The sequence below is a fragment of the Rhinolophus sinicus genome, chromosome 2 (genome assembly GCF_057876585.1).
Source record: "Rhinolophus sinicus isolate RSI-liver-muscle chromosome 2, RSI-T2T, whole genome shotgun sequence".
Taxonomy (NCBI): Eukaryota; Metazoa; Chordata; class Mammalia; order Chiroptera; family Rhinolophidae; genus Rhinolophus; species Rhinolophus sinicus.
The window spans coordinates 127,759,110-127,782,148 of NC_142502.1; the positions used below are offsets into that span (position 1 = coordinate 127,759,110).

At 45.0% G+C, this 23,039-nt stretch overlaps 1 protein-coding gene across 2 annotated transcripts in view; it reads left to right on the forward strand.

The window, feature by feature from the left end:
* The window catches only part of POLR1A (RNA polymerase I subunit A), a 79,635-nt gene that overhangs the window by 2,041 nt on the left and 54,555 nt on the right, over positions 1-23,039 (forward strand). For both annotated transcript variants that reach the window (XM_019749207.3, XM_019749208.3), the window contains exons 2-12: positions 1,314-1,518; positions 2,482-2,631; positions 6,942-7,049; positions 8,025-8,110; positions 8,236-8,339; positions 12,454-12,546; positions 13,858-13,963; positions 14,260-14,422; positions 17,002-17,172; positions 17,308-17,430; positions 19,670-19,900. In XM_019749207.3, the coding sequence (XP_019604766.3) occupies positions 1,314-1,518; positions 2,482-2,631; positions 6,942-7,049; positions 8,025-8,110; positions 8,236-8,339; positions 12,454-12,546; positions 13,858-13,963; positions 14,260-14,422; positions 17,002-17,172; positions 17,308-17,430; positions 19,670-19,900 (1,540 nt within the window). The remainder of the gene's footprint in view (positions 1-1,313; positions 1,519-2,481; positions 2,632-6,941; positions 7,050-8,024; positions 8,111-8,235; positions 8,340-12,453; positions 12,547-13,857; positions 13,964-14,259; positions 14,423-17,001; positions 17,173-17,307; positions 17,431-19,669; positions 19,901-23,039) is intronic.

Sequence of the window (23,039 nt, forward strand, 5' to 3'; positions counted from 1 at the left end):
TTTTAATTAAAAAAATAAGTAAAGGATCAAAACTTTTTTTTAAAAAACTACTGTAATAAAGAAGTAATTAACATGACAATGGGTTAGCATTTGTTTCCCCCTTAAATTTGGAAAGATTTTTAAGTGCGAAGACTTGGTGCTGGTTAAGGTAATCTGTTAGTCCACCTTTTCTGGATATACCAAGAGCTTCAAAACAGTTTGTGCCCTTTAATTCATGGATTCCATTCACCTGAGGAAATAATTATATTTTTAGGAAATAGAAGTTTGAATTATTCTATGCAAAAATCTTTACATAGATAGGTATTATAAGTTTATTTATAATGTAGTTTGAGTAAGTGAATTATATTAATTGCTATGTAATGAAAGATTTTGCAATTCTTAAGAATAATGTTTCCAAAGAATTTTTAGTGACGTGCAAACACTCATTTAATACTAAACGAAAATGGACACGTGCAATGCTAGAAATGCCAAACCCCAGTTAAGGTTTTTAAAAAATGTACCCATAGAAAAAAAAGGTCTATGAATGTTCTGTTGGTTTTGAGATTTGGATGATTTCTTTGTCCGTATCCTTATTTTCTAAATCAGAAAAAAAAAAAAAAAGGTTAAAAGGCAAACTGAGCATGAATGTAATTTTGGTAAAAGTAGTTAAATATCCTATGGGAGCCCCTTTTAAATGAAACAGAAAAGACTGTGATGAAATCTTTAGTAAAGCAAGTTATATTTGTCAAACGTTTGAATATTTGTGTTTAATGTTCCTCAATTTCCTATTCATGCATACGGGGGTTACTGGGTCATCTCTCCTTTATTGAACTAGGTGGGCTTTAGAGTTAGTGTGGTCCATACCCTCCCTGCCCATCCCCCGCCCTATTCTGGCTGTGTCTCCTGGGTTAAATCACCTAACTGCTCTGGGCCTGTTTCCTCTGAAAAATGCATATAGTGATGCTCATCTCAGGGGGTTAAAGTCAAGACCAAATGCTTCTTGTAAAACATTTGGCGCATTTGGCGTGTAGTAGTTACTTAAGTCCTTTTTAAAAGTCTTCCAGTTAGTGCAAGATTTGCATTAAATCTCTTTTTTAAAGATTTTACCACTCTTATTCAGCACATATTTTATTGAGCAACTATTGTGTGCAGGCTCCTTGGTAAGTGCTGAACAGCACTAAGCAAGGCAGACAGATTCTGCCCTCCGGAGCTGTCCGCGGTCTGAGGAAACACATTCATTACATCATCACTTGACTGCATTTTTGTGAGTGCCGAAGAGGAAACACCTGAGAAGTCGAGTAACCTTAGTTTTCCCTTGGTCTTTTTCTCCTTAGGAAATTAAGTGTTAAGTCCATTACGAACCCTAGGTACCTGGACAGCCTGGGGAACCCCTCAGTGAACGGCCTGTACGATTTAGCTCTGGGCCCTGCGGATTCCAAGGAGGTGTGCGCCACCTGCGTGCAAGACTTCAACAACTGCTCCGGCCACCTGGGCCACATTGAGCTCCCGCTCACCGTGTACAACCCTCTCCTCTTCGACGTAGGTTCTGCCCTGGGCTGCGTGGGTCTCAGGGCTGCTGGTTGGGTTTGTGAGACTACCCCTCTCCCCACAGGAGGGGGTTGAGGAGGTTACCTCTGGACACTTGGAGTGAAAGTGTTCCTTACCATTAGATTTTCAGCTTTGAGGAGCCAAAACTAGTATATTCAAGTCGGCCTCTAGCCCTAATGAAATGAATTTCAGTTTGATTCCCATTGAGAAGAACCATGGTTTGATTCTGTTCCCATGAGGGGAAGAAAACCTCTGGAGCCATGCCCTGCACCTTTTGTTTCAGGGGCTTCACCACCTTCAGAAATTGAGTGGAGGCCGCCCTGGCAATAGAGGGAATGTTGGAGTTCTCCAAGCTTCCCTGAGCTCTTTAGGTGACTTTGTAGGCCCTTGCTGGGTGGCAGGAAAAGCAAAGGCCCAGAAGGCCTGAGGGTGAGCTAAGAACAAAGCTCCTGTCTGGAGTGCTCCTTTGTGTTTTCAGTGCTTTGTATTAGTCAGTCAGCCTCCCCCCGCCCCCCCCCCGCCCCCGTTTGTTTTAAGCTGTTCAGATGGTAGTGTACATGGATACTATTTTCATCTGTTAATCATATTAAGGGAAGAGAATTGTCTTAGTTAAATACTAAGTGTTTAACTCAATTTAAACTTAGTATTTATCTTCATCCTAAATGTAAATAAATTTATTTAAACACTGAATTTAATATTCAGCACTTAAATAAAGGTAGTTCCCTATCTCAGACCCAAAATAAATTTCAAATTTCAGTGGATTAACATGAAATCATAGAAAAAATGAAGAGGAGTATTCCATGTAGTTCTTGGAGTCATGAAGACCTTTCAATAGCGCAAATCTTAAGGGAGTAAACTGACTGTATGAAAACGAAAATCTGAAGTATATTGAAAATCACCCTGGCCGTTGCATCTCTTTCTAATATCCTGTTTCTTTTTGTTCCCTCTCTTCAGAAACTCTACCTGTTGCTCCGGAGCTCCTGTTTAAACTGCCATATGCTGACTTGCCCCCGGGCTGTGATTCACCTTCTGGTCTGCCAGCTGAGAGTTCTGGAAGTTGGAGCCCTTCAAGCAGTATTCGAGCTGGAGAGAATTCTGAACAGGGTAGGTGGGTAGTGGCTGTCATAGAAATCAGGCGAGCCAGCGTGATGAGAACAAAAGCTGGTTGTGTGTTGTCCCTAAGAATAGTCACCAGAATATTTGATCTTTATGTCTTATAACCAGATAGGTGTGAAAACATGAAGCCACAAGGTAATTGAAGAAATGCTAATGAAAACGGCATAGAAATACTATTTTACCCATTGGTGAGCTTTTTTTTTCCTGGACCCAGGATCCAATCAAGGTTCATGCATTGCTTTGGATTGTTAATGTAGGCTGTTTTAATATAGAAAATTCATTTCCATGATACTGACTTTTTGAGGACTGAAGGCCAGTTGTCTTGTAGGATTTCTTACACCCTGGATTTTTCTGATTATTTCCTCATTAGATTCACATTTTGATAAGACCACAACCTACATGACAGGATGCTTTGTCTGCATCATTTTAGGATGCACACGCTGTCACCATTGTTCTGTCAGTAATGCTTAGTTTGATTACTTGAATAAGATGGTGATCACCAGATCTCTCTACTGTGGAGCCTTTTTTCCTTTGTGATTTCTGGTGCTGTTATAAATATCTTATTTAAAATTTATTTTCTGTTTGTGGATCAAAATAATACTCATTTTTTCTATATTGATTTTTGTATGAAACAACCAGACAAAAGCATCTTATCAATTCTAATACTTCATGGGTACATTCTTTTAGAGTTTCAGTACAATCGTCATCTGTGATTTACAGCAGTTTTATTTCTTTCCAGTACTTGTATGTCTTATTTCTTTGTCTTACCTTACTTTGGTGGCTAGGGATTGAAGGAATGGCATGCATCCTCGTCTTGTTCCTTCTCACAAAGGGAAGCCTTTCCCTTTTCCTCTTCCCCTTCCCTTTCCTGAATAATTCAGTCTTAAAGACACTTAAATCTTAAAGACACTTAATGGGAAGAGCAGAGAAGATTCTATGCAGAGGTATGGCCTTGTATGGGTTGTCAGGGCCCAAGCAAGATGGGAAAAGTATTCAAGGGAGCGAGGGTCTCCGCATGTGTGGGCAGCCCAGCATGGGATGTCAGAGTTCACATAGGGTGAGGGGCATGTTCATTTGGGGTAAAGGCTCAGCATGGGATGTGGGTGTCCAACCAAGTCCTATGAGAAGGTGCCCATGCTGGATGGCCCAGTGTGGGATGTGAGAGCACAGAGAGGGTGAGGAGAGGGTCCATAAAGAGGGTGGCCTGGAGTGGGATGTGAGCCCACGTTGGGTGAGAGGGGGCCGTGCACAGGACAGGCTGGCAGCAGTGATGGGAGAGTGGTTATGTAGAGGGAGGAGGATTGATCAAATAAGTACATATAGTAAGGATAATGCTGGCCAGGTTTCACACCATCAGAGGAGGAAGGTACAAATATGTGTACGAGAGAAGACCCCAGGTAATCCTGTAGTGTTAGATTGGGATTAAAAGTACCAGTGTGAAGGGGGTGTGTGTGTATGCACATATGTTCCCTAGTTCTGTCCCTGAGAGGGCCTCGGAACAGTGGTAGCAATGAGCACAGCTCATGCCTTATCTTGGCTTCTAAATGCCATTGTCCACTAAAAGGGCTCTTTGGATAAATGGCTGTTTCTAGGGCTGATGCAGAAAGTACAAGATGAACTTAGAATGTCATGTGCCAGAGGGAGGGGCGGTACTCGGAGAACGATGGATGGGGACATGTCAAAAAGACACAGGAGCCAACTTGGAGGGCTCACACTGGCCAAATCTAGGATAGTTGAGAATCAAAATACATGATGATAGTAAATATAATCCATCGAATAAAGTAGAAATCTATGCATTCCATGAGTTCATACTGATATAAATGAATGAATGAATAAATGAATGAACTGAAAGTTTAAATAACAGGCTATTTACACAGTTTCAAAGTACTCCCCCCACACACATAATCTTTATTAATTATGAAAAGGAGGGAAAGAGGAACTTTACAGTGGAGAAGTCTGTCAGTCACCTTCTTACTCATTGGTCAAAGTGACTGAACATCACCTAATGTAGCAGGTTGAAATCATGCACCACCTAATAGGATGCAATGACAGGAGCAGGTCATCGCTTCTGGATTTTCCTGCCAAAGATGCACCAGCAGAATCTGATCACAAGGAGAGATCAGACACACCCACATTTAACTGACCTTTAATTTTTAAAACGTTAATGTCTTCAAAGTTAGACCAAATGACCATTCTGAACCGAAGGAGACTAAAGAGACAGGACAAGTAAATGCAACAGGAAGCTCTGAACTGGATACTTTTGCTATAAAGGACATTATTGGAGAATTGGCAAAACTTGGAAGTTTCAGATAATTTTTCTCTTCTAACCCACTCACATAGTGAATCACTCAGTTCCTTTTCTCATGTTAAACTAACTTTGGATTCCTGGGATTCCTTATTCGCAATAATTTGTCTTTTTATTTTTCCTTTTTTTTTTTTTAATTTATTGGGGTGACATAATTTGTCTTTTTAATACATTGCTGGATTTGATTTCCTTATATTTTGCTTAGGATTTTTGCACCTGTGATCACAAATGACAATGGATTGTAGATTTCCTTTCTCATATTGTCCTTTTGAGTTTGGTTACCTAGATTATGTTAGCCTCCCGAAATGACTTAGGGAATTCTGTCTTTCCTTCTCTCTCTTTAAAGAGCTCTGAAAGCGTACGTGTAAGATGGGAGACGCAGTACATCAGCAGGGTGCTGCCAGACAGTTTCTCTTCAGGGGGTGTCCTCAGCCCTGGCCAGGGGCTAGTCTTCTGTGGCTCTCCAAGTGACTGATCAGGAGCTAAAAAATGGATTACACCAGTGGGCACGAGAGTCACCCTGGCCTAAAAACCCCAGGCCCCAAATAGGAATCAGTATCTTTAGTGACAGCCTGTGGGCCCAGCTTCCAGAGACCCTCAAGGACATGTGTAGTTAGCACCAGGAAAGCTCAGAGCAGTGGTTTCCCACTAGGCGTTTATAGTTCATTCAGTCTTCCTAGTTCAGATGCAGTTAACCCATAGAGGTCATGTTTACCATCAGCAGTGCTGCCTAGTAACACAGTTGGTATTTCCGCTTTTATCAAGTTTCCAAGGGAACAGAACTGAAAACCTAACCCCAATTCAAACTTGTCCGACAAAGAGAGAGAGAGAGAGAGAGAGAGAGAGAGAGAGAGAGAAAGGATTTTCTTAAACCTTTACTAAGAGTAAGTTATATTTTTGTAGGAATTTGTCCGTTTCATCTAAAGTTTCAAAATTATTGGCATAAAATTATTGGTGATGCCTACTTTAAGAAAATTTTTTTGTAAAATATACTCACAGAAATGCATTCTTCATACAATCTACCAAATAGTTACAAAGTAACCACCACCCATGTACTCACCTTCAGTGTCAGGATATTGTCTGTGTCCCCAGAAACTCCTCTTTCCCCTGTCCTTGTGTGCTTATTGTTGACAGTTTGTCATTGTACTTAAAAAGTTCTTTATAGGAATAATTTGAGGCCTAGGATGATGCTGCCTTCCTCCAGAGAGACTTCTTATTGCTTCTGCCATGTGCTTGGTTGCCTGGGCCCATGTTCAAAGCTGGTGGCTCACCGGACTCCCAGGCAGTTAGAATCCTGGTGGTTCTGTCCAAGAGCAGGTTTAGTACCCAAGGGCGTAGCCTTTGGGGTTCCCAGCTTCCTGTGTTTGTGGCATAGGATATGGGAGGGAAGGTATCCTATTAGAGTCTTGTCCTTGCACTGTAAGCTTTGATTTCTATCCCCTTCATCATTTGAGGCCTCTAAAATGATAAGTTCAGAATTCCTGACTTGGAAAATGTGCCCAGGGCCAGTGCTGCCATGTTTCGCAACTCCAGGGAACATCACGGAAGTCTGTCAGTATCTTCCCCTGAGGGCCACGACTGCACTGAGGGCTGCCCTGGAGCTGTACCCCGGAGCAGTGCAGTGCGGCAGATGTGGCCCCCCTGCTCCTCGACCTCCTAGATTCGTATTTTTCCTTCAATTCAGTCTGGATATTCCTCACTGTCCTGTCATGTCAGCTTTTCAGAGATTTAACGTTTTCAAAATATTTTATCCTTTCTTGGTTCTTTTCAGTTTTAGGTTGGTATGAAAACTCTAGCCAACCATTATTGGAAGCAGGATAGTCTTCTGATTTTTTTAACAGCCTCACTGCTTTAAGCATGCAACACAGCAGCCATGAGGTTTCTTTCTCTCTCCTCAAAGCAAATGCTCTGCCCTTAAGGAGGCTGGCCCGTGGTGCTGCTAATCATACACTTGCTTTACTTTGATAATACGGTTTTCCTCTTTGTTTTTCAGTTTCTGGAAGAAAACCCCGATCCTACTGCCTTTGAAATTCAGGAGGAGTTAGAACAATATACAACCAAAATTGTACAGAACAATCTCTTGGGATCTCAAGGTGCACAGGTGCGTTATCCTGTCTCTCTTTTTTCCAGAAAACTTGGGTTTTAGCACCATCATTCATGTATACTTTTGTTTTCCCAAAATTGACCTGGGTTTGAATCCCAGCTCTGCCTCTTAGGAGACCTGTGACCTTGCAAGTTGCATAACTGACTCTGAGCCATCGTGTCCCCATCTTTGATGCCTGCCTTCAGGACCGATGAGATTACATGAAATTGGATGGTTTAGGTACAGCATCCAGCAAGGTTCTGGCTTATAGTCTCACTTTGAGAATGAGGTCCATGTCCTTTTCTTCTTTCTGTCTCCAACGTTATAAACCACAGCTACCTCTTTGTTCCTCAGTGGCACCTATATAAGTATTAATCTGTTCAGTGAATGAATGATGTCGATAATCAGCCTGTAGGACTAACTTGAAATCTGATTCACCTCATGCCCGAGTTTCACACCAGAGATTCTGATTTAAGTGGTCTGGGGTAGGGCCCAAGTGGAAGTTTCAAAAGCTCCCAAGTGGGTCTCATTTGCAGCCAGGCGCAGAACCACTCATGTAGCTTAACTGTGGATGTACCTTTCTCAGAACCCTGAGGTATAGCTCAGGGAGGCAGCAGGGAGGGTACACCAGCTGCATCCAGACAGGTTTGTTTTCAATTAAACTAAAAGTAACCAGCATTTTTTGACTACTTATTTTGTTCCAAGCCCCCAACTGCGTTCATGATCTCTTTATCAGTTATCATGATTTCTTTAACAAGTAATAGCTTGGTGATGTGGTTACGATTATTCCCATATTATAAGTGAGAAAACTTAAGGAAAGAAGTCACTCAGTAATTGGCAGAGCTTGGCTATATTAGGGCTCTGGAAATTTTTGTTTAAGAAAGGGGTGGCTTCCTCTGGTTTTAAAAAAAAAAAAAAAAAAAAAAAACAGAATGAATACATACTGGATTCTCTTCAAACAGCACTCTGAGGTTCTTTGCCTTTTTTTAACAGGTGAAAAATGTCTGTGAGAGCAAGAGCAAACTCATTACTCACTTCTGGAAGACACATATGACTGCTAAGCGATGTCCCCACTGCAAGTGAGTATTGGAGCTCTTGCCTTTCCCTTTCCTCAGGCGAGAAACCTCTGGCCAGTCACTCCAGCTGTTAATAAGTGTCCTGTTGGATTTTTTCTGTCCTCAATCACAACTGTTTTCATGTCTAGGACTGGGCGGTCACTTGTCCGAAAGGAGCACAACAGCAAACTGACAATCACATATCCATCCATGGTGCACAGGAAAGCCAACCAGAAGGACACGGAGCCCCTGGGTAAGCAGGCCCAGCCCTGCGAGGCCCTCAGCCATGTCTCTCATGCGTGGCCGTCAGATGTGTCCCGAACTTTGGGAATGCCTGGTCTTCCGCACCACGTTTCTCAGCTGCGTGTTTGTGGTGGACCAGTAGTGGAGCTGTGTCAGGGCCTCTCAGGGCTGGAGGCGTCCTGGTGAGGGCACAGCGCTGGCCTCTCACACAACTGACGGGCCAGGATGCATGATGGCAGCGCCCCGTGGGTTGAATAGGCAACTTTTGAACCAGATGGTCATTTTCTGAAAGATTTTTGAGGCAAAAGTGAAGTAATATAATTGGCAAGTATTTAGAACCATTTTATCATCGAACAAGTGTGGATTTATTTTGAAGTAAAATGTAAAATGTAGGTGAATTTGGAAAACCGAGCGTTTAAAGAACGTGAGCACCTCCTGCAGGCTGCTCCTGGCTGTCCGTTAAATTCCTGGGGTAGAGTGTCTCTTCTTCAGCTCTGTTCCACCCTTGGGGTACTTGAGGAAAAATTTGAGAGCCAAATTTAGTACTACCTGATTGTTTATATTTGTAGTTGTAGGTTTGTTTAAGTATGTTTTTTATTTTGAAGTATTGAAGATTAAATAAGGTATTTCATTTGGAGTACTGAGACCAGTACCTGCTGTGTAGTACGTGCTCCATAGATGTTAACTATTCTTTATTATTGTACAGTCAATGTGCCAGGGTGGGCAAACATAGCCTGTGATTGACACCTCTCTCTGCTACGTATTCTGTGTGGGTCTAGCAGTTACGTAGTCTTATTGCAGAAGGCCACTTGGAGCTTCAGTTTCCAACTCGGTCTAATAGCAATAACAATACTTCTTGCCTGGAGTTTAGGAAATTTCATGTGTGAAAGTCCATAGCATATTGTGACTAAACTTTATTTCAGAGCTTGAGAATGCGGAAGAGGCAGGGAAGTAAGATCTCTTCCTCAAGATGCCTAATCTGCCTTTTACACTGAAGACTGGCAAGGCCTGGAGTTAAATAATTGTCTTAGTCAGTTCAGGCTGCTATAACAAAAATACCATAGCCTGAGTGGCTTATAAACAACATACATTTATTTCTCACAGTTCTGGAGGCTGGGAAGTATAAGACTAGGGTGCTGGCACATTCAATGTCTGGTGAGGGCCCACTCCCTCATTGACAGCCGACTTTTCTCTGTCCCCTCACATGGCAGAAAGGGGCAAGGGCGCTCTCTCTGGGGTGTTTCATAAGGGCCCCAGTCCCACTCATGAGAGTTCCATTGTCACGACCAGTCACCTCCCAAAGGCCCCACCTCCCCACACCATCACCTTGGAGATTCGGATTTCAACACATGAAACCTGGGGGACACAAACATTCAGACCATAGCAGTAATACATTTGTTTATTACTTTTTAAAGACCCTTTTATTTTAGGCTAGTTTTAGACTTGCAAAAGGGTTGCAAAGATAGCACAGAGTTCCCATATACTGTTTATTCAGTTCGTCCTAACCTAACATTAGATCACCATGGTGCATTTGTCAAAACTATGACATTAACGTTGGTACACTACTATTCATGGAACTACAGACTTTAGTTGAATTTTTCCAGTTTTTCCATGAATGTCCTTTTTGTGTTCCAGGATCCAATCCAGGATACCACATTGCATTTAAAAAGCCTGTTTAATTTTGTTTAACAGTTAACCACAAGGGTGGATTTTCCTACACTTACCTATTAATAATCCTTAAAAGTATTTTTAAGGTTGGGAACTGCTGCTCTATCCCTCAGGGCGCCTTAGAAAATGTGCACAGATTGAGAACAAAGATGGTCAGAATTCTAGAAGGGTAACTGTTTCTTAGGGGCAAATAACGAGCAGTTAAGTAACCTTGTAATGCCTTTGTCAAGTCCATTCTTTGAAGTGCTCTCTCACTGCAGCTATGAGACTATGATGGTGGGGCCAGCCAGAAGTCTGTGCATTAGAATCTAGTCGATAGTCGTCTTCCACGGTTCTAGAACTGGGTTTTTAGTACTTAACAAACATTTACCTTTGGGGCACTCAGCCTTATGCTGAGAACCTGGTTGTGGCCAAGCACAGTGCCAAGGTGGAGACCTGACCACGTGGCCTCCGCAATCAGAGGAGGCTGCAAGAGTCACAGGTCAGTAACTCCAGGGAGCAGGTGATGTGCAGGCAGGTAAGCGTTCTGAGAAAGGGTCTGGCTGCATTACTGGTACCAAAGGGAGCCAAGCAGTGACTGTGCCTCAGTCGTCTCCACACACTGGTCCTCTCAGGCGGAGAGCCATTTAGGAAATGCTGCATGCGCTCCAGAGGGCTCCTTGAGCCCCACAGCGCACACTTGTATTTTTAAATGAGAATTCTTGTAGCCAAGATACTCTCCCCACTGTGATCCAGTCTTTCCCCAAGTTATTTGACCTCCCAACCCCCTTGTTCACATGACAGCTCTTAGAGCTGAATGAAACACATGTTAGGGATGTTCTGAAATCCATCCGGGCAGATTTCATTTTTGCAGGCTATAAACGTGTCTTGTTAGGAGGGGTGCAGCCTGTGTGAGGTGGTAGCTTCCTGCAGGTCTCTTCTGCCTCAAATCCTGTGATAGAACAACCCCAGTTTGTCATCATAGTGGTTTAATGGCGGTGGGGGCTTCATGCACTGACAGCTCTGGGATGGGCTGGAGAGCATGCCAGAGTCAGCTGCTCTTCCTCAAGCCCGTTTAGTAGGAAAGAAAATTCAGACAGTTGTTTCCAGAAATGCCCGCAGAGATGTTCTTTAGGTTAATGGGGCCTTTTTTTCCACTGGATATATGATGCTGTGGTCATCCCTGAAGGTCAAAGCCTCTTCATTGCATACCCACACATCCTTCAATTGCATTAACTGGTTGAAATGTTTTGCTTTTATAGGAATTAAAATATTAAATGTGTAGACCTAGCAATTCTGCTTCTATGACTTAGTATTCTAAGAATTAGACTAAATTATGGTATATCTATTCATCGTCATCCAGATTACAGATTTCTCTAAGAACTTGTGATAACATATCCTCTGCAGATATGAAAAAACGAATTGAGAATCGGAGGTGGAATGAAGCTGGATTTTACAACTATGAAAAAAGGCAACAGTGAGGTTTTTAAGAACAGATCGAGTATCTAGGATATTTTGAAGGTGTCTGTTCAAGCCAGTGTACGAGGCACTGTGTCAGGTGCTAGGAAGACAGACAAGATGGAGTTCCTGCCCTGATACGTACATAAAAAGGGAAAATTGAGCAATATTCATTTCCATGAATGTATCCGAGAAGAGGTTGACAGATTTGAACTTCAGGGTCACATTACTTATATTTTCATTAACCATGTAAATTCCCGGAGCCTGACACACCGAATGGCAGCCCAGCCCCATGTCTGATTTTCTGACTTCCCCCGGGTATTGGTGATAGTATCCCAGAGTGATCTTGCTTGATTTGAGAAAATCAATCTACTCCTCACATATCAGCCTAACGTGTAAGAAGAAATCGAATATACATTTACCCATAAAAATATTCATTCTAATTTGTCCATAATTCTATTTCTATGAACCTTTCTGGTAAAAACCATGTGCATAAAGTGATTTATCATAATGTTACTTATATAGCAGTAAAAACCTGGGATCAACCCACATGTCCAACTACAAGGGTATGGTTCAGTCACCTAGGAAAACATTCTCTCAGCAGAATATCATGCGGCCATCAAAACTGATGGTCAGGCAAGAGCTATGTGGCTACATGTGGAAATGCTCCTGAAAGGACACTAAATGAGCAAAGTAAATCCATAGTTAAGATTGTAACTATCTAAAACACATCCAATCAAAGGACTGGAAAAGAATATATAAAAGGGATGTTAGTGATAGAATGTGGTGGAATGGTAGGTGATCTTTTTTTCTTTTGCTCGTTGCTTTTTTACAGTTTATTGTTTCCATGACTTCCGAAATTTCGTTAAGGGGAAAAATATTCAGAGCTGAGACTATGCTGTGCTAGAGTTTGATTGTTGTGGTTAACTTGCCAGCTTGGCAGGGTGGGGAGACAGAATTGATAAATCCCATTCTGGAAGGAGGCTGTAATTGACTTACGCTTTGATTCCCTTCCTCAGCTCCAGGAATCGAGGAAGCTCAGATGGGAAAACGAGGGTACCTGACACCCACCAGTGCACGAGAGCATCTTACTGCCCTTTGGGAGAACGAAGGTGCTGTACCAGCCAAGAAAGAGTCCTTTCTGTCCTCCTGCCTTTAATTTCCTGGACTCATTTACCCTGCCTTATTATTTTTTATTTTTTCAAAGTTGTGGTTATTGTAGATCTCTCCTGAAATCTATTCATAGGTTTGGGGCAGGCCTCAGTTGTCATTGATGCATTATAGAGTAGAAAAGGTCTTACACTTTGAATCATGAATTTGATTATTGTTACTGAGCCTGGTCATTACATGACAGCTGCAGGTGGGCGTTGCTTAGTAGTTTGACATATTTCTAGAAGGTTCAGTGTAATGCACTTTCTTTCCTTTTTTTTAAGGAAGGCGCAGCTCACAGTGGCCCATGCCGGGATCGAACTGGCAACCTTGGTGTTATCAGCACCATGCTCTAACCAACTGAGCTAACCAGCTACCCCCTAATGCACTTTATTTTAAATTCCCAAAAATAATGGGTTTTTCGTGGTTTTTTTTAAAGGTTTCTTTGGGAATTGCTTCTGTGAATTAAAAAAATGAACTCTAATATGTCTTTTTGTAAATTAGGATTTTGATATATTTTAATTCCCTACAGAAAGGAAAATCCTCCATTCCCTTTTGAGTGTATAACAAAACCTGTGCAGTATATTCAAGCCCTCATGTCACCCACCCTGTGAGAGTGTATTCTGGAACACTGGATGTGACCATTGTATAAGGATAAACACTTGGAAACATTAAAGAAATAAGTAATGTCAAGAAAAAAGGAACACTCAAGTAGATGGTCATTTCTGTGACAGGCTCTAACACATTTTATTCATTCCTGTAGCCTTTTTTTTTTTTTTAAGTCACTAGTAACTTAATAGCTTTGAATCCACAGAAGATCCCTTCGTGGTAGCATTGATGTAAAGGGTTTTAATTTTGTTTTTAAGAAGGCTAACTTTTTTTTTCTAATATATTTCAAATAAATTTTTTTATAAATACCAAAGTGTGTGGTGTGTGTGTGTGTGTGTGTGTGTGTGTGTGTGTGTAACTCTTGAGGGTAATTAGAAACAAGTGAAAAGTTTTTGTTGCCCATCCCTGGCCATGCCAACCCCTGGGCTAAGCACTGTTGTTCCTATGGTACCCATCCTTAAAGCGTCCTCCCATCTGTGTGCAGGCTCTCAATACCCAGAGGCTATTTTTTGTTCATTTTTATAAAGAAAAATGTGATCTTACTCTACATGTTGTCCTATATCCTGTTTTTTTCTGTTTTTTTTTTTCTTCACGTAGTAAAATGTTTCATCTATCCATGACCTCACATAGATTTAGATGATCTTTTTGGCTTATTTCAAACACAGGATTCTTTCTGAATTTCCTTTTTTCGGGACTGGAAGATGTTGGGATGGAGTCCAGATTCAATCCCACTGTGTTCTTTCTGGATTTTTTGGTGGTGCCCCCCTCAAGGTAATGCCCTTTAATTGACTTTATTTTATATGAAAAAGGCGTACTGAGTAATTGAATGATGATCTCTGGGAGAGGATGGAATGGTGAAGGGCACTGAGAAACAGTAGCAGTTCTGCTTCCAGGTTGCGGGTGGTGTGAGTACTTTCCTGTTCGTGTGACCTGAATGCGGTGGGAATGTTGGTTGTCTTGAGTGTAGTGGGGTGTACATGGCCTATGGTAGGGATGGGTGAGAGGCTGAAGAATACGACACTCCCCCCCACACTAAATATTCACTGATTCCACGTGTCCCCCTGCAGGTATCGCCCTGTCAATCGCCTGGGGGACCAGATGTTTACCAATGGCCAGACGGTGAACTTGCAGGCTGTCATGAAGGACATAGTTCTGATACGAAAGCTTCTGGCGTTGATGGCCCAAGAACAGGAACTGCCACGTGAGGTCACAGTACCTGCCACAGATGAGGTCAGAGCTGCCTTGGAGTTAAGGTTATAAGTGCACACAGTTCTGTCTCCCTGCAGTGGGCACTGATGCTGTGGGTGCCCGGACATGCTGTTTGGGAATTGTGTGCAGCTGTGTGTGGGCTGTTGGTTGGGGGAAACAGGTAATGTCAGGGGGAAAGCATAGTCTAAGCGTGGAAAAGTCTACGTTCTGTTCCAATGACCTAGGTTGAGTTACTTTAATTTCGTGGGCTCATTTCTACTAGAACATAGCGTATGGTTTGTGGTGAGATTTTATACATAGGCTGTTCTGGGCCACCCACCCTTGGCAGCTCTAGAAAGAAGAGTTTGCTTCCTTGGGGCTCTAAGAACGTTCCTCCTGGGTGACAGTACTAGATCCTGAGTCACCCAGCTCTGTTTTTGGCTCTTTAAGATCTCCAGCATTGGGGGTCAGGAAGGCAGTGTTGCAGATTCTAGGAATTTCCCAAAATAGGACTGTTAGCTTTGGGGCCTCAGCCTCTTCCTCAGTAAATGGTGGAGCTGAATTTAGTTTTCCCATTTCAGCAAACATTTCCCAAGCCCCTTCAATGTGTCAGGTCTTCAGTGGGTGTAAAGATGAATTAGTTGCTCAGAAGGCTTGCTGAGATCATTGAGGTCCTTTCCAGCTCTAAGGTGCTCTCTGGATGCAAATAGCAAGGGCTTTCTCAGTCTGGAGTGACAGAGCTCTCAGGCTCCCCCTTCTAGCTGCTGGGACAGTCCCGCTATGAACCAGACCTACCACCAGGTGGCGCCACTGTTTGCTCTGAACACGCTGGGTTACCCAGCCTTTCTAATTGGGGCTTTCTTTGGTTTTGCTTACGTTTTATGATATGCCAGTGTAGGTCCTCAGTATAAGAAAACTCGACTACCTGTCTGCAGGCCCTAGTCCAGTTTGGGGGAGGAAAGCCATAGGATAGCCAGGTCCAATGACCAGGAATAAGAACTTTATTTTGATGTCCCTTAAAAGTAAGGCAGCCCTTTGTCAAACAAACAAAAACAAACAAACAAAAACCTGAGTCTCTGCAGAAATAAACAGTACCCTCTCTGATTTCTAAGGTTCTTGCTTCCTGAAACCACAGTGCCCTCTTTCCATCTGATTAATAGGACATGTCCTTCTTTCTTCCCTGACTCGCTCCCCACATCCCATTCTCATGGCAGTCCTCTCACGAATCGCGGGCCAGGCGCTGTTCTAGGCACTGAGGATACACGGTGAGACAGAGTCTTACTCATTTCATAAGTAATCATGTGTCCCTGAGTCAGGTAATGCCCTGGCAGTGAGTTAGGATGACACGGCCCCTGTCATCATACAGGTGACTGTCTGTCCCTATGAGGCTCCTCCAGCCAGAGCAGAAAATACATCTGCCCTCCCTGTAACTAAAGACAGCCTCTGTTCCTCAGCTTGAGGACAAGCCTACTTCACCACTAACGGGATCCATGATGTTCTTACTCACTGCATCTTTACGCACCCTCTCCCGCCCCTCCCCCAACACACTGACAGGTTTCTTCTCTCATCTGACCCATGCTGGAGGACATGGGACTATCTTTCTGTCTCCTGTGTCGGACGGGGCCAGTTGGTGGCTGGACAGTGTCAGCAGGTGGTGCTCTAAGGCAGCTTAAGGCCTCAGGGCCTATCTCCTGGGCAGGTAGGGTGAGAAGAGGAAGAGGCAGAGCCAGGAACAGAAGAGGATTGGCTAAATATTCCAACAAGGCTTGGAGATCAGCCAGTCACTTGACATATCCCAGTTGGGACCCACATCTTAATTGATGACATGGGAAATCACATGGCAAATAATTTTTCGTTTTAAGAAATTTTTCCACCTGCATTTTTATAAGTGCTTTGAAAGGATTAAGTTTTCAAAACCATAAATAAAGCTGAAACTCCATATGAGAATCCATTAACTGGCAGGATAACAGAGCTTCACAAAAAGAGTGTAGATGTGGAAAGAATTTCTGGGGTTGCCTTAAAAATTAGATATTAAGGGACTTCAGCAACTGCTGCTAACAGTTTGACAAAACAAGCTGCCCAGTTGGAGAAGCCCACAGGGCAAATAATTAATTGAAGGTGGTCTCTGGCCAACAGCCAACTAGCAACTGAGGCTCTCAGTCCGGCAGCCCTTGAGGAACTGAATCCTGCCAACAACCGTGTCATCTTAGGATCCTTCCCCAGTGAACCTTCAGATGGGAGCCCAGCACTGTCTTGACTCCTTCATCATGGCCTGGGAGACACTCTGAAACAGATGCCAGGGAGACTCTGCCCAGATTCCTGACACGGAAACTGAGATAATAAGTGTGTGTTGGTTTAAAAGAAAAGAAAGAAGCCTACTTCTAAATTTGAGTTCATTTTACTACCATAAGGAGATGGGCTGGTAAATACATAACGGGGTTGATGCATACTGACAAGATCTATCAGCACTTTTGCCACAGATCTGTCAGTTTCAAAAGACATACAGGCAAACTCTAGGGCTCATCGCTTGTCAGAGCTAGAGTAAGAAAGAGAAACAAAACCAAGCCTGGCTTTTCTGAGGTTTTTCCATCATGCCTGTTTTCTTGGTTATGTCTTGCCAGGAAAAAGACTCCTCGAGTGCTATGGACCGATCCTTTTTGAATATGCTTCCAGGCCAGTCCCTCACAGACAAACTTTACAACATTTGGATTCGCCTTCAGAGCCACGTCAATATTGTATTTGATAGTGAGATGGACAAATTAATGATGGAAAAATACCCTGGCATTCGACAGGTGAGCAGTAAGTTGGATCCCCATTGCTAACTGAAGGGGTTAAATAATAAATATATTTGTATTGAAACAAGAAAATCATAAACATATTTGATTTTTTTAAAAATACTTTCTGTGGACGTTTTTTCCCTCATAAAGATCCTAGAGAAGAAGGATGGCTTATTCCGGAAGCACATGATGGGAAAGCGAGTAGACTATGCAGCCCGCTCGGTCATCTGCCCAGACATGTACATCAACACCAACGAAATTGGAATCCCCATGGTGTGTGCGGAGGGGCCTCATTTACTACTGTTGGGCAACAAATCAGAGTGTTGAAGAGGGCTGGGGGAGGTGTGTGGCAGATTGTGGGGACAGCTTCTGCATTTTCCTGGACAAGTCATTTGCAGGAGATGTGACTCTGTGTGATGGCCTTGCTCTCACTCCTTGCCGAGTCCCCAAACACCTTCTACCTATGAGGAAGACCCACTTTCCAGGCCACCAGGGAGCCAACTGCAGGGTGTGCCACGTGCCCACCCACGTATCTCCCTTTTGCCTGTCTTGGACTAGTCTTTAAACCTTCCTAGTCAAATTGGCTACATGACGAGAAGAGCCAGAGGGAAAAGGAGCTTCCCATCCCACGTACTCGCCTGGTGTTAGGAGTCAGGAATGTGTACCCTTGGTTGCCAGGGAGAGGGAGGAGGCGTGGCTGAGTTGTCCACCCTCCCAGTTCCTCAGGATAAGCAGTTTGCCCCATCCACCCATTAATGTTTCCTTGGGGAGCCAGCCTCCTTTTTTCAGCTTCCCACCAGTTCAAGCTGTGTTGTTCATTAGCAGCGGCCCTTTATTTGGCTTCCGCCTTAATGGGCCTTGCGGTCAGTAATATGAAGATGGTTTAATTCCCTCCGTGGAGAGCCTCATTTACTCACGCGCTGCCCCCTCTGCCGCTCTCGGGTGAGTGCTGGTAATGAGCAGAACTCAACTCTTCTGAAGGCCACCTGCGTGCGTACTGTCTCGTCTCTTGGGCACACGGGCTTCCTGGGTAAGGGCATGACGAACAAGGGGTAAGAGAGAATGCTCAGTCCTGTACCCCCACCTCCTGGGAACCATAGGTCTTTGCATCCAGAAGCTGGGTCAGGGGGCAGGGAGAGGCATTGTGAAGCCCAGTGGTGACATTCCTGAATGTGCGTCCCTGAGAAGAGAGGTCCATGACCTGTTTATGGCTTCTCTGGGCAGAGGGCAGGGGCCACCCCTGTTGGCTTTGGAGGGGATGTGACTCTGTGTGATGGCCTCGTGGTTCCTACAGTGTCTTCATCTTTGGGAGAGACTTTTAGTGCTGCCTCCTCTTTCAGAGGTGCTGGGCCTCTCTTTCTCAGATCTGGGTTCATCTGGTAATGGCTTGTCCCCTAATGGGGACTCTGAAGTTATCCCTCAGCCCATCTTCAACCTGCCCAGGTCTCAGGGCCATGGTGGCCCGGGGTTGTGTCACTGGATGGCCGTGAGGAACAGAGCATGTGAAACTGCCTCTTGGTCGCATATGGCACATCCTTCCCCTAGAACCCTGGGGAGAGGTGTTAATGGGAGCAAAGGAGGTGAAATAAGTTAGCGGAATAAGCTAGAGACTCAGGAGTGAACCACATAGAGGGTTCCCCGTGAAGCTTACATTCCAGCAGTGGAGACACCTAAATACACAACAACAGAAACACTGTCAGGCGGTGGTCAGTGCATCAGCAAAAGTAGAACAGGCTACAGGGAAGGGAGCGCAGGGTAGGGTGGTGGAGAAGGCCTCTCACAAGGTGACATTGGAGCAGAGAACCGGACAAAGTTCAAGGTTATTTACATAGAACTTCTCAGCCTCTCATGTAGTTATGTTCACTGAGAAGCATCCAAGAGTTTGTAACATTCAGTAGTTCAGAAACTCACTTAACCAGGGAACTTGTTTTTCTTGGAGGGTCCTTATTTCAGGTCTAGCGCTAAGTGCTGCATTTTCTCGTATATCAGGAAGCCAAATCGGTTTCACCTCGATTGTAGCGGCTGCCGGAACTACTGAGTAAAGAGATTCTGACACTGGGCTCGGGACAAGGGCCACGAGCAGTTAGTGATGTCTGCTGGGGTGGAGGGGGGTGTGGTGGTACTTGAGGGCAGGCATCAGCCACCTCTCAAGCTAGTGTCCCATCCTGTGTTCCCTTTGGGGCCCATAAATTCATGGGCAGATGAGGAAATGATGAAGTTTTAGAATGGGGTGAAAAAATTGTAACGTGTAAACTGCAATACTGAGATCTGGCTCTTCAGAACGACTGCTGGAAAAGGAGGCCCTCTCTGTTCCCGTAAGGCTTTGGACATGGAAGAGTGGCTCTGTGGAGAAGACAGGTGGGATGTCGCTTTCCTCCCCAAAGGACCTTTTTGGCTAAGACGGCACCTGCACGTCTTGGGGAAAAAGTCACACAGCTTCTTGAGTCAGATGTTGGGTCTGTGTCACCTTTCTCCACCCACCCTGAATTTTCATATCCACTCCTTTTTTTAGGTGTTTGCCACAAAACTGACCTACCCTCAGCCAGTTACCCCCTGGAATGTTCAGGAACTGAGGCAAGCAGTCATCAACGGCCCCAATGTGCACCCCGGAGCTTCCATGGTCATCAACGAGGATGGCAGTCGCACCGCCTTGAGTGCCGTGGACCTAACCCAGCGGGAAGCCGTGGCCAAACAGCTCCTGACACCAGCCACTGGGGCACCAAAGCCCCAGGGCACAAAAATTGTGAGTAGTGGGCAGGTTTGATCAGTGACTGCTGCCCATCAACCCGGGCTCTGGTGAGTGCCATGGCAGGAGTGCTGTGTGGGCAATCCTGCCTTCTCCCAGATGCGGCATCTCCCACACATGGGTGTTCCTTAGGAGCGTGGTGGGCCTTACTGTCTCCCCAGCTGGAGCTGGGGCTCCTAGAGCCTAGACACCATGATTAGAGCTTCATCTGGCTGTCTCATGCCATGCAGGACAGTGCTGGGCACACATCAAGGGCTCAAGGAGGGTCTTCGATAACAACTCATTTGTGGTCCTGGGGCAGGAGAATTTGCTGCCCTTGAGCAGAGCTACTCCAAGGGGGTCCTCAGATCATCACCAGCAGCGTAGCATCCCTGGAGCTTGTGAGAAATACACATCACCCTCCCCCTCCCTCCCCCCACATACTGAGTAATCTCTGGGAATGGGGCCCAGAAATTGGTGTTTTATCAAGCTCTCCGGAGGGTCCCACTGCATGCTAAAGTTTGAGAACTGACCCAAAGGAAAGAGTTACACTGTGTCAGTGATAACTGATAACTGACAGGTTTCATCTGCTGCTGCAATTTCAGACAATAGCCAATGTTTACCTGTAGTACTGTGTTAAAGGACCCTGTGCCTTATCTGGGCTCCACAGCCAAGAGTGCGTGACTGATTAGCAATGTCAGCTGACAGCGAGAAATCGGAGGGTGACATCATTTATGTCCTTGTCAAATAATAGCCATCCATGCTGGTAGAGGGTAGCAAAGGACCCCTAACCCGGTGGTTGTGGCAGAAGTTGTAGGAGCTAAATGGATTCAACTTGGGTTTAATTTCTGGGTGACAGCCCGGAATTGGGGTGACTGACTGCTTTCTCTTCACCTGTCGGCACATTTGCGAGACCTCTCCTTGCCCTCTGGCATGTCTACACCCAGTGGCTGACCAGGTCTTTAGCAGTGGGTCCAAGCTCTGCTAAATTTCCTCAGCCGTGAAAGAACTTTGGAGGAGAAACAAAGAGGGAAAGAAAGTGCTCTTGGCCTTGTTGCAGGGACCGTTGGTTCCCACCGTCCTTCTCTGCAGCCTGTCTTCTTGCTTCCTCTCCGTCCTGCAGCTCTTCTAAGGTAGAGCACTAACGCAGTTTCTGCTTTGGTGACGGGATACGTGCAGACACGGATCAAGTCACCTAGTCTGCTCTTTCCTAGTGCAGTCAGTAAGATTTGTGTTCAGGCTCACGGGTTAGTCTGCCTTCCTTAAGTGCCTCGTGTTTTGCTGGGAGCTGTGTGAGAGCTGTAAGAGGGTCAAGGTGTCTTTCACTTAACAGTGAACTCAAGTCAAATGTGTGAAACAGTCTCAATAGGAAAATTTGAGAAAAATTGAGAGGAGAGCAGAACGGGGTCACGTAGTACTGAGGGAGGGCCCACTAGCCGCTATGTGCTGCACTTTGTCCATCACTGGCCGAGATCCGAGCACTCGAGCTCACAGTGTCACCACCAGGGAATGAGACCATCACTGTGTTACCCAGTGCTCAGGGCTGTGGCGGACCAATGGGGAATAGCAGTGGAGGCCAGGGACTTCACGTACATGATACTTAAGAAGAAAGGAGTTTGAGGGCACTGTGCAGGGTGGGAGGGCATGGAGTCATTAGGAGGCAGATGAGGGCCAGCCTGACGGCAACAGGAGCCAAGGGTGAAAACGGGATGTTTCAGAGGGAGAACCAGGAGGACTTGGCGATAGATGGGGTGTCAGGGCTGCAGAATAGAGAAGAGGTGAGAAGGAAGCCACAGTTTACAGAACAGTAGAATGGGAGAGCCCTGGGAAGGAGTTGCATCTGGGCCCTTCCAAATCAGAGGTGATACTGGAGAATCTAAGGGCCCATCTTCCATAAAAGGCAGAAACGTGGGACTTAGGTGAGGGGGCCACAGTGTTAGGAAGTGAAATTATTGGAATGTTGAACTCTTTCACCACAGAGTACAATGGAGAGAGAAAATAGGGGAGGACGGGGAAGCCGAGCCTCGGGAAGCTGAGGGAGAAGAGAGAGATGGGCTGGGCTTGCTCGTTTGGTGTTTGCTTCTGTGGAACCCCTCTCACATGTGGTTGAGGGGTTCTTCCATGTCAAGACCAGCCCCTGGTTGTCTTTGTATCTCCCAGGGGCACTTAACTAGATATTTGTGGAGTTAAATATGAGTTTTAAGAAGAATGAGGAAACCGAGGGAAGATGCATCCAATTTGCCCAAATGAAAGTCACCTGTGACCCCAGAGCATGGTTGGAACAAAATGGAAGGAGCCAGGTTTCAGAGCCTTTGTGAATCATTGAAGGCAGTAGCTAAGAGCATTTGAAAGAAAAAAAAATAGAAGGCTGTGGGGGTTTCTGACATTGGGGTGTGAGGGTGAGGCAGCTGCATAAGAGAACATCACATGGCCTTGGTTACTGTTATAGGGTCTGAGGTGAGTGGAATTGGGAGCTTAGGGAGGGAAGGTTGGCCTCCCTGTTGGTCAGTTCATGGGAAGTGACTAGAATGAGTTCTGAGCAGCAGTGAGCTTGTATGAGGTCGGCTCAGTTGCTCGTCTTCCAACTGCGATTCAGATGCTGAGCACGTTGCCCTGCTTCCTCCTCCAACCTCACCTCTCAGCTCGCCCCTGGAGTTCCAGCCATCCCAGCGGCAGTGCCGGGCTCTTTCTCCCCTTCAGGTCCTGTACTTGCTGTCCTCTGCCGGGAACACTTTGCCCTTCCCTAGGCTCCCTGGCTAACTCCTGCAGGTCTCAGCAAGGGCCTCATTCCTCTAGGTCAGGGGTCCACAAACTTTTTCAGCAAAGGGCCAGTCAATATTTTAGGCTTTGTGGGCCATACGGCCTCTGTTGCAACGACTCACCCCTGCTGTTGTGGCGTGAAAGCCACCACAGGTGGTATGTAAACAAATGGGTGTGGTTGTGTCCCCCAAAAAACTATTTACAAAAACAGGTGACTTGCCTGGAAATGATAGTTTGCCCCTCTGAAAACATATATGCATCCCCCATTGTGTTCCTAGCATGCCCTCATCCTCCCATGGCTCTCTCTGCGTTGTATTGTCACTGTGTGTGCACCCGTCCGCTCTTGAGTTCCTAAATCCCACAAGGACAGAGCAGGGTGTTCTCACCCTTCAGGAAA